This window comes from Canis lupus, chromosome 23 (genome assembly GCF_011100685.1).
Source record: "Canis lupus familiaris isolate Mischka breed German Shepherd chromosome 23, alternate assembly UU_Cfam_GSD_1.0, whole genome shotgun sequence".
Lineage (NCBI taxonomy): Eukaryota > Metazoa > Chordata > Mammalia > Carnivora > Canidae > Canis > Canis lupus.
Genome location: NC_049244.1, coordinates 28,818,426 through 28,836,259, shown reverse-complemented (window position 1 = coordinate 28,836,259; position 17,834 = coordinate 28,818,426). Strand labels below are relative to the sequence as shown.

The window sequence follows — 17,834 nt, the reverse complement described above, 5'->3', positions numbered from 1 at the left end:
GCATACCCTGCCCAACAGCTTAGTTGTAGATCCACACAAGAATTTCTCAGACCATGGGAAGGGGAAAGAAATGGGCTCTCTCACTCCAGAGCTTCCTTCACCAATATGGGGCTGTTGGCTGCCAGCTACTTGTAGGTCTCACATTAGCTACAAAAACTGCTGCCAAATGACCTGTATTTCTCTTTCCTAAATCTTTCACTTGGAAAATAGGCTTGTTTTCCACCTTGCTCCCTTTCCCTGTCCAGGAAATGATCTCTTGTGAGAATAATTTCTTAGTTCTGGGAGGTCAGGTGGGTGCTAGTTCCTCTCTGTTTTTTTTTTTTTTTCCTACCTATAGCTAAACCTTGTCTGACATTCCGCCCAACATCACTAAAGTCTGACTCCAGTGTTGAGTGTGAACTAGACTCCTACATTGTTCCTTATGTAACCAACCCTTGAACCAGATCTCAGGATTTTGCAAATCCTGAGAGCTTCACAGTATACTGATACCCCTTCTTTTCCCTTTCCCTTCACTTAAATCACCCAAAGAATATAGGACCACAAGATCAAAGAACCATCTGGTTGACCTCTCACAACAAGATAGATAAGACCAATAATGAAATATTCTGTTTCTTTTCTGTTTAAATAGCAGCATTATTCTAATAGTATTGTCCTTTGTTTGTTTCTCCTACCAAAATAATAAATTCTAACCATTCATAATTTAAATCAATTTAAAGAGCCGGCCTAGGAACCTAATTCATACATTATATTTTTCTTTTGAGGGAAAAAGTGTTTAGCAATTGCTTATATAAATCAGCAGTATTCAAAGTATTGTCCTTAATGAACCTAATTATCCTAACTTTCCGAATAAGTGTTTATAAACTTTTGGAACTTAAGCTACTTTTAAGAGAGGGATTTATCTGTACTTTATTGCTATAAATAAATGAATCCCAAAAGGTTTAACAGATTGCAGAAAGAGAATAAGGTTACAATTGGCAAACATAAACAGATGAAATATAATTAGTATTATACCAATTCTTCATTAAGTGTTAGAAATATAATATGTACAGCTATTAGTGCTAAAACAAAACACCTGTCAATTATTCACAAGTGTTTCCAATTGTAAGAAAATATTCCACAGTAAACAGATGCAACACACTGAGATTCAGAAAAAAAATTCTCAACCCCAGTCAATCTAATTTTTCTAAAAGTGTCTCCCAAAGATTACTCATCACACTTAAGTATCTGCCACTATAATTAATAGTTCTCTGTTATTCTTTCCACTTTAGGTTCAGCAATAGAAATTTCATTACTAGATAAGCCCGTTTTGATTCAGATACAACCAAAGGTAATTACTACATTCATAATAAGGTGGTTATTTGAGGTCAGGACAATGATAAATCCTTAGCTTATACTTGCTGAACAGTTAATAATCTCTGCAAGGAGAGCTCACCTAATGCTCACACAAAATATATTAAAGTTCTCCTGCATTTTTATATTTGGGAGGTTTTAGATTTCTTAAGTTTTGCCTGAGTCAGATATTATTTTTATAAACCTAAAACATTACAGCAATACTATTCTTATTATTCTGTTATTTCTATAATTCTGATATTCCTGATAATTCCTATATTCTTTATGACAGTCCTATAATTCCCATATTATAAATATTGCTGTAATTTTTTATGCAATACTAGCAGCAGCTTTTTTTTTAAAAAAAGGACTATGATAGACACAACTGAGACAAAAAGATCATATACTTTACTCCTCTGTTTGTGGGTATTGGTCCCCAAGTTTCTGAGGAGACACGTCTGATTTGGCAAGCAGATGTAGATACCTGCTCAAAAAAGCCAACTTTATTCCTACATGTAATTCCAAAGGCTTAACAGTGGGCTTCATAAATTAATTTATTCTTAATTCAAATGATATGATGTAAACATCTTTCTGGCCTAGCATGTAATTTTAATCATGAATAAATTATATATTTTAATCTATTTTTTTTATTTTCGGAAGATATTTATTTATTTATTTATTTATTTATTTATTTATTTATTTATGAGAGAGAGAGAGAGAGCGCGCCAGGGGGTAGGGCAGAGGGAAAGGGATTAGCAGACTCCCAGCTGAGCAGGAAGCCCAATGCAGAGCCCCATCCCAGGATCCTGGGATCCTGACCTGAGCTGAAGGCAGATGCGTAACCTGAAGGAGCCACCCAAGCACCCCTAAATCTTTTTTTTTAAGATTTTATTTATTTATTCATGAGAGATACAGAGATAGAGGCAGAGATGCAGGCAGAGGGAGAAGCAAGCTCCATGCAAGGAGCCCAATGTGGGACTTGATCTGGGGACTGCGGGATCATGCCCTGAACCAAAGGCAGACGCTCAACCACTGAGCCACCCAGGCATCCCACCCCTAATCTATTTTTAAATGTCCATAATAATAAAAAAATTAAGTATACAAAGAAATATAAATATGTAACTCAAATCCAATCCAAAGCCCAAGAGTGATCTCAAACTGAAGAAAGCACTCTAAAAGGAGCAAGAAGACTTTTCTATGGGGGCAGGAATGCTATTATTTTTTATTTTTATACCCTAAGGGCTATTACACAGTCATAGGCAAATAGTAGATGCTCAATAAGGCAAAATTTAAAGAAACTCATTCCCCCAAACATACCATTGTGGGTTTTGTCTACTATTTTGGTTTTGGCTTTTTGGGAGGGCATTAGGGGAAGGTTATGATAGAGAAAATAGGGTAGGTAATTTGGAAAAGACCATCAGGGTAGAAACAGGCTAACAATGAAAAAAAAAAAAAAAAAAAAAAACCAACAACACTGAAGAACCCAGAAATGAATAATCACAAGAGTGAATTGAAAGGACAAAATGGATTGCTATCTGCCATAGCCAGACTAATGTTGACAGTGTTCTCTCCAACTTGGCAGGCACCAGGACAAGAACATGAGTGACGACCCTTATGAAAATCCAAAGGCATATCCTCTGTTGTGCTTACTTTTCCCTAACCACAGGAAAGGTAACTTTCAACTTTATCCTCTTTAGAGGAATGAAGCAGACATAATCTTTCACATCGCTCATCTTTGAAAGCTCAGAACTACTTCAGTTGATTTGCATACAATAATTATTTACTTAATTAACAGGCTCTCAGCTAGACTGTCCTTTCAACCCTTAACAAGCCGAAAATTATATGATTCCTCTTCAAAGGAGAAGAGATTTTCCCTAAATAGGATCTATTGCTAACAATAGAATACAATTTTCCACATGGCTTCTGCACTGAGATGTAAACTGGTTCCATGACAAGGAATGAGAAATTCCTTTGGTATGAGAGCTCAGATAAATGGAGAAATCTCAGATGCATCCACCATTGAAAACCTATAATTTTTTAAATTGGAGTTTATTCTTAAATGCTAATATCTTCAATAAAAATTTGTATTAAGCAACAGGAAGAAAAAAATAAACCATATATTCCCCACAGAAATGGAAGTTAATCTTAAATAAATAAAAGCACAGTGCTTAGGATTACAAGTACTTTATTTAATAGGCCAGCAGAAACCTATCAACATTTAGTGTTTATGATACATTAAGAACTTTCCCTTGTGGCTCAGGAGGAAAAAAAATACAAACCAACCAATTAATCTACAAATAAAGAGAATTTTTGAAATCAATATAATGGAAATAATCAAGTTCCAAATCCAAAAAACTCTCCTTTACTCTGGTCAAAGAATGACTCATCCTTCAAAAGGATAAAATGAGTGGATGGAGCAAGTAAATGAGCCTAAAAACAAAACGCATTGTTCTCAGTGCAGCAGATGTATACATCATCTGGACTAGCCCGCTGCCCACTCACCAGATGTCCGACTTTGTGTTGTAGCCTTGGTGTTTCAGAGCCTCCGGACTCATGTAATGTGGAGTTCCTGTTAAAGTGGTAGCTAGATCACAGGATCCCATTAGGAGTCGAGAAACTCCAAAATCTCCTTTTTAAAAAAAATGTCATTTTTATGAATACTTTAAAATGATGAAAATCAGTCCAGAAACTAACAACTGTCTAATTTGACAATTTTAATATGCTATGACTCATACCATTTTAAAGGGAAAGAAAAGAAAAATGATATATTTTAAATTACACAATGTTGGCGAATAGCATTAAAAACATAGATCTTATAGGAGAAGGAAGACTGAGCCAGGAAAGTGAATTATGTAAGCTAAAGCTTTTTATTTCTGGAATTATGGAGAACCAACAACTTGAAACAAATAGCTATTTATTTCAGGTCTGCCTAACAACAACAAAAAAAGATTCTAGAAGGCTGAATATAAGGATTTGCTATTTCATCCAAGGGGGTAGAGTTCATCCTTCATTTACAATAAAGAAAAAATTTCAAGTAAAAGACCTGAGACTTTTCAAGAACATGACTATAAATATTTGAATCCATTAGCTTCTCTTTACTCCTCTAGTTTAACTAGCTACATGCTTTTAGGCTTTCCCTCTCTAAGGACATCTTACAGGAAGAATAAACAATCCAGTAACTGTTATGAGTGGAGGTACAGTTCTAATGAAGAACTAAAAATTAACAAATCCATGATACTAATATTTTATTATCCATGATCACTGCTAATTGCTTGCAATAAAACAAGTGGGAAACCTGCGCTAATTAATCAAGCTAGTAAGACAACTCTACTTGCAAAGTGTCTGGCATGGAGTAGGAACTCAGAAATTATTAGTTCAATCTATGAAGTACGTAGCAAATGTCTTACACTTCAATTTATATCAGATACTCTGAAACAAAATAATTGGGTTTTGTTGGCTCCAACCAGGTAGAAACAAAAGTTTCAGAAGTTAAAATACACCAGTGATTAACACTTCTAGGTACTATATCGCTCAATGCTATATACTTGATAACACCTAGAATATATTCTCCCACGTTTCTGGAACACATATGTTTTAAAATCATACCAATTTTAAGCAGATTGTTTTTCAGAAATATATTCTTCGATTTCAAGTCTCGATGAAGTATCTTCCTACAAAAAAGCAAAAAAAGGACATAAAATTTCATGCAAAATATAAAACTTTTTATTTTTATGTATGGGTATATGTGAACTGGTAAGTACACAGTCCCATGGATATATCTTTCAGTGTTTAAAAGCCGCATATCCACAGGATTTTCTAATTCCCCCTAAGGAAATAGGAGTTTAAAAAAAAAAAAGTTTAAAAATCAGAAGAACATGTAGTTGGGAAAAGAGTGATGCAGTTTACACTATTTCAATAGGCCAAATTTTATTATGTTTCATGATATAGTACTGTACCTACTAATTATACACTCGGTTGATAGATCAGTTATCATAAAGCTTTGTAATCTATTATATATAATCTATTACATATTATATATTATATATAAATATATATTATATGTTAAATGTATTTCTATAATATATATTCTTATAGAACATATATAGTTATATGTTCTATAAATATGTTATAACCTATTACATAACTATTAACTCCAAATGTTCAGTTTTTATGTATTTGCAGATATAATAATGTTGATGATGATATTTAATGATAGATAACATGTATAAGCCAGCAATATAAATTACGTCGGTTAAGACTTTTGTTTCTGGAATTACAGAGAACTGGACAACTTGAAAATGTTTACCTAAAAAACACCAAAAAATGTGGAATAAAGTATACAAATATCTTTACATATGCACACTGAAGCTCACAAGAAAATGAAGCAAATCCCTGAGGATTTATTTATTTATTTATTTAAGATTTATTTATTTATTTATTTATTTATTTATTTATTTATGCTAGACAGAGAGAGAGAGAGAGAGAGAGAGAGAGGCAAAGACACAGGAGGAGGGAGAAGCAGGCTCCATGCTGGGAGCCTGACGTGGGACCTCAATCCTGGAACTCCAGGATCAAGCTCTGGGCCAAAGGCAGGCGCTAAACCGCTGAGCCACCCAGGGATCCTCCCTGAGGATTTATACAAACAGAAAACTGAAAATCAGAGTAGGCTGTAGGTACTGATTTCTCAGCTGCCCTAGGGGGTTGTGCTGAGCCCAGTAACCAATGGACTGGATTTAATGGTCTCACAGAAACAAGAGTCAAGACCTTGAGCCCATGTAATGTGAAGAATTGGAATATATAGATATAAATGTTGGATTCCCATATGTGGTTCGTACCTTAACTGAAAGAATGACCTAAGAAACACTCACTCACATGTAAACAAAATGACAGGAAAGTTGATCTGTATAGGTCTGAACTACTGAGCAGAGAAAAAAAATCTCTCTCTTCTTATTCCCTAACCATATCTCTCTGCTCACTCACATTTGGGAGTCAAATATGCAATAGCTGTATGGCCTCAGAAGTCCCAAGCCAAGAAATTAACATAAAAATTGGTTCTCAACTGCTTATACCCTCTTGGGGCATCTGGCAGAAACAGATGCAAACTAAGAGTCAGCAGATAACACACAGTGAAATTACACTCCTGAGATTTTCAGATAATCTAAAAGGATTCAAACAATAAAATAAGTATATTTTAAGAGATTAAAATCATAAAATAAGGAAAGAGAACATCAGATAGAAAAAGGATACTCTCCAAAAAAAGAGAATGCTGAGGTGAAAAACAACCAAATAGAACTTCTAGGGGGAAAAGTGATTAAAATTTTAAAAATGCAAGAATAAAACCTTAGCTTCTAACTATGATGGAGTAAACTCATTTCACATCAAATCTCCCACTTTCCATGGCTGTACAGAGGACACCGAAAAATTTGAACAATGTATAATCTGAGTAAGATTCAGAAAAACAACAACAGGTCTTTGAAGATATCAGAGATCAGCTAAGGCAAACTAGGACAGGCAAGATTTGAGGAGCCAAGACCCTGGAAAGAAAGGAAATTCTCTGAGCTGAGCCAAACACTACATGGTGTGTTCCTCTCAGGGCAGTCGACAGAAGGAGAATTCCCTGACCTCGAGCTTGCAGCACTTTTCCTGGGTTCAGAGTACAAAAACTACAGTTCAGAGCTACAAAGGCAGCCAGGACTCGAGGGGAAAATTTTCCAGCAAAAAAGGGAACAAAAGAGAAGTGAGTCTGACATGCTACATGGCTTGTACTCCTGGGGCACTTACTGAATCCTATGTTATTCAGGGGGAGACATTAAGGAGAGGGCGGCTGCTAAGAGGTTAGAAACTAAGCAGAGCTTTTAGGAGATTCACAAAGATGAAAGAGTCTTGGAAACCCTCAAAGGCTATTTTTCAGGTATAAAGGCAAACCGGAACTAGACCAGCCTTCACAAAATCTGAAAACAGCCTTAAACCAACTCAGTCCCTGATTGATTCAAGGTGATCTACCCTAACTATAACTACCACTCAGAAAAAAATTAGATCCTCCAGAAGAAGAGTGTTATCACCCAATATCTCTCGACTATTTCATATATATTGCCCACCATTCACTCAAAAACCAGAAAAAGAAAGCAGAGAAAGGAGAAAAAGGCGTGTAACAAAATACAATGGTAGGAATACATTCCATATACTGTTACTCACAGTGGACTAAAATCATGAATTAAAACACAGAGAAAAAGGACTGTTATAAAGAACACACACACACACACACACACACACACACACAAACCCACATAAGGACACTGGTTGATAGCAAGAGGATTGAAAAGATATTCCAGGCAAAAGAAAGTTGGTAAAAAGCAGTATGAGGTAAATTAAGGATAAATAGTATCACTACAGGGGCACCTGGGTAGTTCAGTTGGTTAAGCAACCAACTCTTGATTTTGGCTCAAGTCATGATCTCAGGGTTATTGAGATCAAGCTTGGTTGGGGCTCGGCTGGGACTCCACACAGGGCATGGACCCTGCCTGAGGTTCTTTTTCTTCCTCTCCCTCTCCTCACCTGCATTTCGCCACCCTACACATGCAGAGGCACTCTCTCTCTCCCCATCACAAAAAAAAAAAAAAAAAAAATGGAGGAGGGTATCACTACAAAATGAATAAATCAATAATTTATTGGGTATTTATTTATTTGTTTGTTTGTTTATTTTGAGGTGGGGAAGAGGGAAAGAGAGAATCTTAAGCAGGCTTCACACCCAGGGCTCAATCTCATGAACTTGAGATCATGACTTGAGCAAAGTCCAGAGTTGCACACTTAACCAGCTGAGCCACCCAGGTGCCCCTACTGGGAAAATTTTTAAATTCTGTACTTGTGTGCAACTTATGATAGAAGTTTAAATACATTATGAAAAATTAATAAAATTTAAGGAGAAATTGACAAATCCACATAGTGGGAAGTTTAACATATTTCCCTCAGTGATTTATAAATTCAGTAGACAAAAAAATTAATAAGGATATAGATTTTAGTAAGACAATTATAGATTTGAAAAACACAATTAGCTTGAGCTAATACACATAAATTGAGTATTTCATCAAAAAAACTTAAAAATGCATGTTCTAAAAATGCATGTAATATCTTCAAAAATCAATATACAAGCATCAACAGATTACAAAGAATCAGTATCATACAGTTCACTCATAGCACACATATGGTTCAATGAAGTTACATTAGAACTCTATCAGGTGCTTAGAACAGTGCCAGGCATTGGCAGTGACTGATCAAGACAGACACAGTCTCTGAGTTTATGAAGTTTTCTGGCAAGGCAAATAGGCAGAAAACAACTAAATGAGTATATATATATATATATATATATAATGATGTCAGCTAACATAATGTTATTAAAATATAGCGAGAAAGGGGATAGATGCAGGGTAGGGAGATGTTAGTTTATAGATCAGGTGGTCAGGGAAGGCCTTAGAGAAAGTGACATTGGAACAGAGATGTGAATGAAGCTATGGAATGGTTGTAGTCATTGTTACTGTTACTGCTCAGATTTTATTGTTATTGCTACCACCAATATATCAAAAGGGAAGTTGGGTGAGGCTATCAAGCAGAAATGAATGATGAATTACAGGGAATGGTTTAAATTACATCATCCTTCCCCCTCACTCTTCCACATCCCACTCCCTGTTCAAGACCCTCCTGGACCCCTACTGTTGGCTGAATCAAGAACAGCTTCACATTTGGAGTCTTCCATTTCCAGCCTCCTCTTCCACCTATTTATTCACACACACAAAAAAATCTAATGAAAGAATAAACATTTAGTTATATATTTGAAGTACCCTTTAAAAGGGAAAAAACTCAAGAATAACTATAAGCCAAGAAAATATGGGCTAAGAAATTGTCACATCTCTGCTGAAGCCAACAAGGCACTTGCTTTATCTTAAATACAGCACACATGCTTCTTCCTTCATGTCACTGCTCATATTAAAATGCCTTCCTCTTTCATCTCTGCCTCTCAGAATCCTGTCTGTCCTTCAGGAATGTATTGGATACAAACGTCATGTACCTCCTTGGAATCCTTGATTATCCACTTCCTTCCAAAGACACTGGTACTGGAGGCCAATTAGTCACTTGTCTGGGGATGCCAGACCCTCAGGTTCCTGCCACATCTGGACTAGGATGAAATACCACATTGCAGGACATGGAATCAAGCATACCAATTGGCAATGTAAGTAACTAGATGACAACCTAAACGTGCAAGGGAGTTAATTCCTTTGGAATAGGAGACAAGAGGAGAAAGAAGCTAGGCAAATAGTTTTTCTTTTTCTCCCCAAGACATGCTACCCATGTGCCTATAAGCCATATGAATATCCCTGCCAAGCAACCTGCTATTGTCTTTCTCCAGCTCTTTGTGAATTGACGGCCAATACAGTAACACATAATTCTCTGCTTCACATCCTCACCTCCGTTCAATCTGTCCTCACTTTCATTAACCTGGGTCTACACCATCCAAGGCAGGTTTCAATCCTTGCCCTGGAGTGTTTCCTAGAGGCCCAACCTTAGGAAAGGATTCCACTATATATATCACTTTCTGCTAATTCTTAACCACCATTCCTTCTTCTATCAGCAAGTTAGATATACTCTCCTACTTCTGTTCTTCTTTTCACATCATATTCTACAATTGACCAATCATGCTTGCTAAATTATAAGCTCTACAAGATCTGTATTCTACCTGACTATATTATTCCTGTAACCTATAAACATTTAATTAAACTGGTAGGTTAAACTTGATTGAATCCTTGGGTTTACATGTGCCTGAACTTTTCAAACCATTTTTGATTGGCATTTTTCCAAAATGGACTATATAATTCCCCGACTTCACAACAAAGGATATTTTTTAACAATTCATGATTATAATACACATCAATTGCTATGGTATATCGACAAGCCTATATAGGAGACCCAAATTTGAGAGCAGTATCCCTGAGACTCAAGCTGGGAACAGGGACGTGGCTTTATAAAATTAAAATCTGCTCTTGAACCCCTAACTTAAAAGCTTTCCATGGGTCTGCACTGCTTCCAGAATAGAATGTTAAATCCTATATGTGACCTATGAGAAACTAAAGACCTGGCTATACTGATGCCTCCAGAAGCCTTGGCAAAATCTCAGGCCAAGGATGTATAATTTTTTCTTCTTCCACACTGTTCTTTACTCATGGTAGAGGCTCAATAAATGTACATTAATTTTAGAAACATTATCCTTTGAACAAAAATGAGTACCATCTTGTGGGGCTCATTTATTAATCTGAAAAAACAATTAATGAGTGCCAACTACATGCTATGTGCTATATACTACATAACGTGAAAAATATAACAATTCTTAAGACAAGGCCATGTATCCCATAATGCTTACAATCAAGTTGGGACATAAAGGAAAAGTATACAAATAACTATAAAAGATGGCAAAAGGGAACCCAGTTCTTATCACTTTATTAAAAATTATTTATAATTATAGTTACCAATATAGACATTCACATTCAGAAGCAAACTTCTCTTCAAACAAATGCCTGCTCCTGAATATACATGCCCACAAAATTGTACTGGTATCCGTTAATGCTAGAAATATCAGTTAAAAAAATAATTGATTTTTTACTATTACAATTAGTGGTAATACAGGTGTAACAATGTTACCTTGGTACAGTGGTCAGACCTCAGCCATCCAGAGTGAAACTGTAAATCATGACTGAGGAGCAGCACCAAAGAAAAGCCATTCAGTAAGTCCATTTACTTTACTTCATGGAAACAAATGGCCATACGTTCTAACAGGGAATGCTATTAGAATTGTACATAAAGCGAAGAATTGAGAATGATGAGTTTCCTCTAATTCAAAATAATCTTTATCTCCTAAAGGCTTCAGAGAATTAGAGGGGAATAAGGAATGTTTTCAAGAGTGGAGAGGAAAGGGAAGAATAAAAGTGGACAACACAGGTCTGGGCCAGTTCTTTTCAGGGCAAATAAATAACCCCCAGTTCTTACCTAAAGTGCTATGCTACTTGCCCTTACCTACCGGACTGAGGAGGGCCCAGCCTCCCCAGGACTCATGGGGTTCTGTTATCAAGGGAAAAAAGCAGGAGAATGGTCATTGTGTAGGTGCCCAACAGTTCCTGCAATACCAAGAGAACCACAAGAGTGAGCATAGAAGAGGCCAAATTTTATTTAACCCTCTATTTGTTACATATAATTGTTTTGCCTTAAATCTTTAAGTAGCCAACATCATACTTACACAGAGCCCAGCTCTAGATGTTATGGGAATATAAATTAATGAACAAGCCCCACTAGATGGTATTCATCTTTGTGCCAAGGATAGTGCTTTAAAAATCAACATATATTTATTGAGCGTTTACCATGAGTAAAACAGAACTATCATACTTTGTAGGGTCAAACAGACCCCAAAAGACTCTGTTCCTACTCCTAGGCTGTGTTACCTTGGACAAATTATCTAGCCTCTCCAAGTCTTGATTTTCTCATCCCTCTTCAGTCCAGTAGGTAAGGGCAATGAGGAGGGAAGGGAGTAAATTTGGAGGGTATTATAGGAAATGTACTGAGGTAATTTCTTTTTCCCTTTAAGGGTGACCAGTTTAGGTATGTGGTATGACCAAATTCTGGCCAATGTCAAAGCATAATTTTCAAAAAGGTAAAAAGGTAAAATTATGAATATCATGAAAATATAAAATAAACATGTCACAGATTTTTCACTAATTGATGAAGGATGTAGACATAAGGATGTAGCAAATGGCCTGATGCAGGAGATGGAGGCAGGAGCTCTGCTGTGTACTTGAGCACAACTGTCTTCTAATGTTAGCTGGTCACTTATCTCTCAGGCCTCAGGAAACTTAGAAATGAGAGAACCTATCACTCCTAGAGACATGGTAATGGGACATAGGAAGTAACAGATGAAGGGCTACTATGAGCTCTTTAGAAGAAAGGTTTTATATAAATTGTCTGTATTATTAGTCACCTTATTATTTCTCAGATTTGATTTTTTAAAAGATTTTATTTATTTATTCATGAGAGACACATGATTAATGATTCATTAATCAATGAGGAAACTAGTAAGATGTTAAAACAGAGTCAAAGAATCTTTGACAAGCTAAAGTATTTATAAGAGGATAGCTAGGTTAGGTACAAAATTGGATAGTAGCCAACAGGGCCATAAATCAGATCCCCAGAGTTATCTGATCTATTCCAACGAACAAAAAATATTTGCATCTCTTCTAGACAAAAATATTCAAGTTAATCTCTGACTCTATGGAGTTATAAAATAGCTCAGATGATAGGAAATTAAGTCTGGTCTCAGGGTGGATGGCAAACTCTTCTTACCAAAGGTACTGGCACCAACAGTAACTTCAGGAGAAAGGAGGAAACCACCAGTAACACCACAAACATCATAACTTCTTTCTGCTTTTCCGTCCTCAGGAATTCACTGATGCCACCTCTCAGGACATATTTAGCCATTCTAGTGCAATACCAAGCTGGCAGGGAAACTGTGTGGGCTGCCAGGTGATGAGGCAGTCATCTTAGGGAAAGTGCCCCAGCCTCAGTCTGTCCTCCACTGTGAAAGCATCAAAATCAGCAAGGCCTCAAGATCACCAACAAATGGGTTCTCTGCGGAAAGGCAACCCTATCCCTCATCTTAAAGAATCCAGGCTAACTGGACTCTTTCCTCTTCAACAGGAATGACTTGGAGGTTTTTGTTTGTTTTGTTTAGTGGTCTCCAAATTAGCACTGGGGGCAAAAAAAAAAAAAAGATGAGCAAGACATTGTTTCTGTCCCCAAGGAATTCCCTTATGCCCAATCCTGTGGCATCCAAAAAAGATGCTGTTTTAAATATTAGCTGAGGGGATCCCTGGGTGGCTCAGTGGTTTACCGCCTGCCTTTGGCCCAGGGTGTGATCCTGGAGACCCGGGATCGAGTCCCACATCAGGCTCCCTGCATGGAGCCTGCTTCTCCCTCTGCCTATGTCTCTGCTTCTCTCTCTCTCTATGTCTCTTATGAATGAATAAATAAATAAAATCTTTTAAAAAATAATAAATAGGGGATCCCTGGGTGGCTCAGCGGTTTGGCGCCTGCCTTTGGCCCAGGGCGCGATCCTGGGGACCCGGGATCGAATCCCACGTCAGGCTCCCGGTGCGTGGAGCCTGCTTCTCCCTCTGCCTATGTCTCTGCCTCTCTCTCTCTGTGACTATCATAAATAAAAATAAAAAATAAAAAATAAAATAAATAAAATAAATAATAATAAATAAATATTAGCTGATTTTAAAAAATAATAATAATAAAATAAATATTAGCTGATTAATTGGATCAAAGAGAAGAAAGGCTATAGGATTGCACTTTCAGAGACCAGACGGTTCTAGCTTTGTCCAAGGTTCCAAAGTCCCTCAATTACTGGACCAGCATATGGAAGCTTGAGTGAGTTGGTAAGGAGCCTCAGAACACAAACATCTTTTAAAAATGTACATCCTTCTTGTGTGCCAGAGGTTCAGGCCCACAGGGAAGAATAAGTTTTTAGTGCTACATTCTCAAGATAGCTTATAGTGAACTGTGAATATATTCAGCTTCTGGCATCATTATTTATAAGTGTTTATGCCATATGCCATACATTTAGCATATTACAAATGTATAAATAAACCAAATTAAAATAAGTATAGGACAGCTCCAAAAGAGTAAACAAAATCTTTGTTTCTTCTGTAACCTAATTTTTCTTAGCTCTTCCAGGGTCTTCTTGATCTCTTCTGCTGATGTACTGTATTAGACAGGGTTCTCCAGAGAAACAGAACCAAGAGACTAGAATATAGATATAGATATAGATAGATATGGAGATTTATGATAAGGAGTTGGCTCATACAACTATGGAGCCTGAGAAACTCCACAATCTCCAAGCTGGAGACCCAGGGAAGCTGGTGGCATAACTTGGTCTGGGCCTACAGACCTAACAACCAGGGGAATTGATGGTCTGAGTCTCAGTTTGAGGACAGAAGATAAGTCCCAGTTCAAGGCAGGAAAAAGGGGATAAGTTCCTCCTTCCTCTTCCTTTTATTCTAACTGGGGCCCCAAGGGATTGGATGGTGGCCAACCACATTAGAGAGGGCAATCTACCAAGTTCACTGATTCAAATACTGATCTCATCAGAAACACCCTTACAGACACACTCAGAAGCAATGTTTAATCTGGACACCCCACAGCCCACTCAAGTTGACACATAAAATTAACTATCACCAAAAAATAAAAAATAAAAAAAATAAAAATAAAAATAAAAAAATAAAATAAAATAAAATAAAATTAACTATCACCTGCACTAATTAACTATCACCTGCAACAGAGGAACAAAACCTAACTTCCTCACATGTATTGTTTCCAAGATACTTTTCACAACTTATGCAATCTATATAATTTTCAAAATACATTTTATTTATTTATTTTTTAAAAGATTCTACTTATTTATTCATGAGAGACAGAGAGAGAGAGAGAGAGAGAGGCAGAGACACAGGCAGAGGGAGAAGCAGGCTCCATGCAGGGAGCCCAATGCGGGACTCGATCCCAGGACTCCAGGATCGTGCCCTGTGCCAAAGGCAGGCGCTAAACCACTGAGCCATCCAGGGATCCCCTAGATCCCTATTTTCATTGGTTATGGTTTAAAAGATTTGATTTGAAAGCTGAATGAAGCATTGTGGTAGGCTGTACTCTTGTTCCCAAATAGTCACACCCCTTCCGGCTTCTAGTGAATGTTCCCTTCAGGAGGGATAGGCTCCTCCACTCTTCTGACATTGGGTTTGGTCATGTGACTTGCTCTGGTCAATAGCAGGTTAGCAGATAGTATTTCTGCTAACTCTCTTGCTTTTCCATCTGCCATGAGAAAAGCATGTCCCACATGGGAACAGCTCCTTCAGTTTTGATACCGGAATAGGAAGACAGGTAGAGCTGACTTGCAGCTGATCTGCAGCTGCCAACATGAGCAAGAAATTGTTGCTGTAAGCCACTGAAATTGGGGGGTTTTGTTCATACAACATGACTTCCTTCAGCAGAAAGTTTTAGTGTCTTATTCTCAAGGAAGCTTTTAGTAACACTTAATATTCTCAGCTTTATATATCATTATTTCTAAGTATCTATACTGTATGCTAATAGAATCATTCTTTTGGACTTAGATTGCTTTAAGAACAGATAATTAAGATAGTTTATTTTTTAATTAATTATTTTTAGAAGTTTTAATTCCAGTATAGCTAACATACAGTGTATATTCATTTCGGGTATACAATATTGTGATTCAATAATTCCATATATTATTCAGTGTTTATCAAAATAAGTGTACTCTTAATTCCCATCACCTATTTCACCTACCCCTACTCACCCACCTCCCCTCTGGTAACCAACAGTTTGCTATCTATAGTCAATAATCTGTTTCTTGGTTTCTCTCTCTCACTCTTTTTTTTTTTTTTTTTTTTTTTGCCTTTGCTCATTTGTCTAGTTTCTTAAATTCTACATATGAGTGAAATCATATGGTATTTGTCTTTCTCTCACTGGCTTATTTCATTAGCATTATATTCTCTAGATCCATCCATGTTGTTGTAAATTGCAAGATTTCATTCTTTTTACAGCTGAATGATATTACACACACACACACACACACACACACACACACAAAACCACCCTACTTCTTTATCCATTCGTCTATTGATAGACACTTAGGGTGCTTTCATAATTTGGCTTTTTTTGTAAATAGTGCTGCAATAAACAGGGATGCATGCATCCTTTCGAATTCGTATTTTTGTATTCTTTGGGTAAATACCCTGTAGTGCAATTACTGGATTGTAGGGTAGTTCTATTATTGATTTTTTTTGAGGAACCTCCAAACTGTCTTCCACAGTGGCTATACCTATTTGCATTCCCACCAACAGTGCACAATGGTTCCTTTTTCTCCACATCCTCATCAACACTTACTATTTCTTATGTTTTAGACTTCAGCACTTCAGACATGTATGAAGTGATATCTCAATGGTTTTGATTTGCATTTCCCTGATCATGAATGATGTTGAGCATCTTTTCATGTGTCTGTTTGGTCACCTGTATGTCTTTGGAGAAGTGTGTGTGTATGTCTTGTGTCCATTTTTAAATTGGATTATTTGTTTTTGGGTGTTGAGTTGTATAAGTTCTTTACATATTTTGGATACTAACCCTTTATTGGATATGTCATATGTTCTCCCATTCCATACGTTGCCTTTTAGTTCTGTTGGTTGTTTCCTTTGCTGTGCAGAAGCTTTTTATTTTGAAGTGTCCCTATAGTTTATTTTTGCTTTTGTTTCCCTTGCCTCAGGAGACATATCTAGAAAGATGTTACAGCTGATATCCGATAAATTATTGTCTGTGCTTTCTTCTAGGGTTTTTATGGTTTCAGGTCTCACAAATAGGTACTTAATCCACATTGAGTTTATTTTTGCATATGGTGTAAGAAAGTGGTCCAGTTTCATTCCTTTGCATGCCACTGTCTAGTTTTCCCAACACCATTTGTTGAAGAGACTGTCTTTTTCATATTGGATATTCTTTCCTCCTTTGTTGAAGATTAACTAACCATACAACTGTGGATTTATTTTGGGCTTTCTGTTCTGTACTATTGATCTATGTTTGTGTCAGTATCATACTGTTTTGATTACTACAGCTTTATAATATAACTTGACGTATGTGATACCTCCAGCTTTGATTTTCTTTTTCAAGATTGCTTTGGCTATTCGGGGTCTTCTGTGTTTCCATACAAATTTTAGAATTGTTGTAGCTCTGTGAAAAAATGCTGTTAGTATTTTGACAGGGATTGCATTACATGTGTAGATTGCTTTGGACAGTACTTTTAACAATATTTGTTCTTCCAACCCACGAGCATAGAATGTCTTTCCAGTTCCTTGTATTGTCTTCAATTTTTTAATCAATGTTTTATACTTTTCAGAGTACAGGTCTTTCACCTCTTTGGTTAGGTTTATTCCTAGATATCTTATTACTTTGGGTACAAGTATAAATGGGATTGTTTTCTTAATTTCTCTTTCTGCTGCTTCATTACTGGTATATAAAAATGCAACAGATTTCTGTACATTGATTTTGTATCCTTGACTTCACTGAAATCATTTATCAGTTTTAGTAGTTTTTGGAGAAGTCTTTTGGGTTTTCTTTTGGGTATCATGTAATCTGCAAATAGTGAAAGTTTTACTTCTTCCTTACCAATTGAGATGTCCTTTATTAGTTTTTGTTGTTGTTTTGTTGTTTTGTTGTTTTTGTTGTTTTGTTGTTGTTGTATTTGTTTTGTTGTCTGATCGTTATGGCTAGGGCTTCCAGTACTATGTTATATAAAAGTGGTGAAGTGGGGGGAGGGGAGCCAGGGAGGCTCACTCAGTTAAGCATGCATTCTTGGGTTTCAGCTCATGTCGCAACCTCAGGGTCATGAGATTGAGCATAGAACATCGGGTTCC

At 36.6% G+C, this 17,834-nt stretch overlaps 1 protein-coding gene across 18 annotated transcripts in view; it reads right to left on the bottom strand.

Annotated features, from left to right (window-relative positions):
* The window catches only part of NEK11 (NIMA related kinase 11), a 255,460-nt gene that overhangs the window by 175,081 nt on the left and 62,545 nt on the right, over positions 1 to 17,834 (bottom strand). For all 18 annotated transcript variants that reach the window (XM_038570830.1, XM_038570831.1, XM_038570834.1 and 15 more), the window contains 2 exons: positions 4,936 to 5,000; positions 3,832 to 3,958 (listed from right to left, as the gene is read on the bottom strand). In XM_038570830.1, coding sequence (XP_038426758.1) covers positions 3,832 to 3,958; positions 4,936 to 5,000 — 192 coding nt within the window. The remainder of the gene's footprint in view (positions 1 to 3,831; positions 3,959 to 4,935; positions 5,001 to 17,834) is intronic.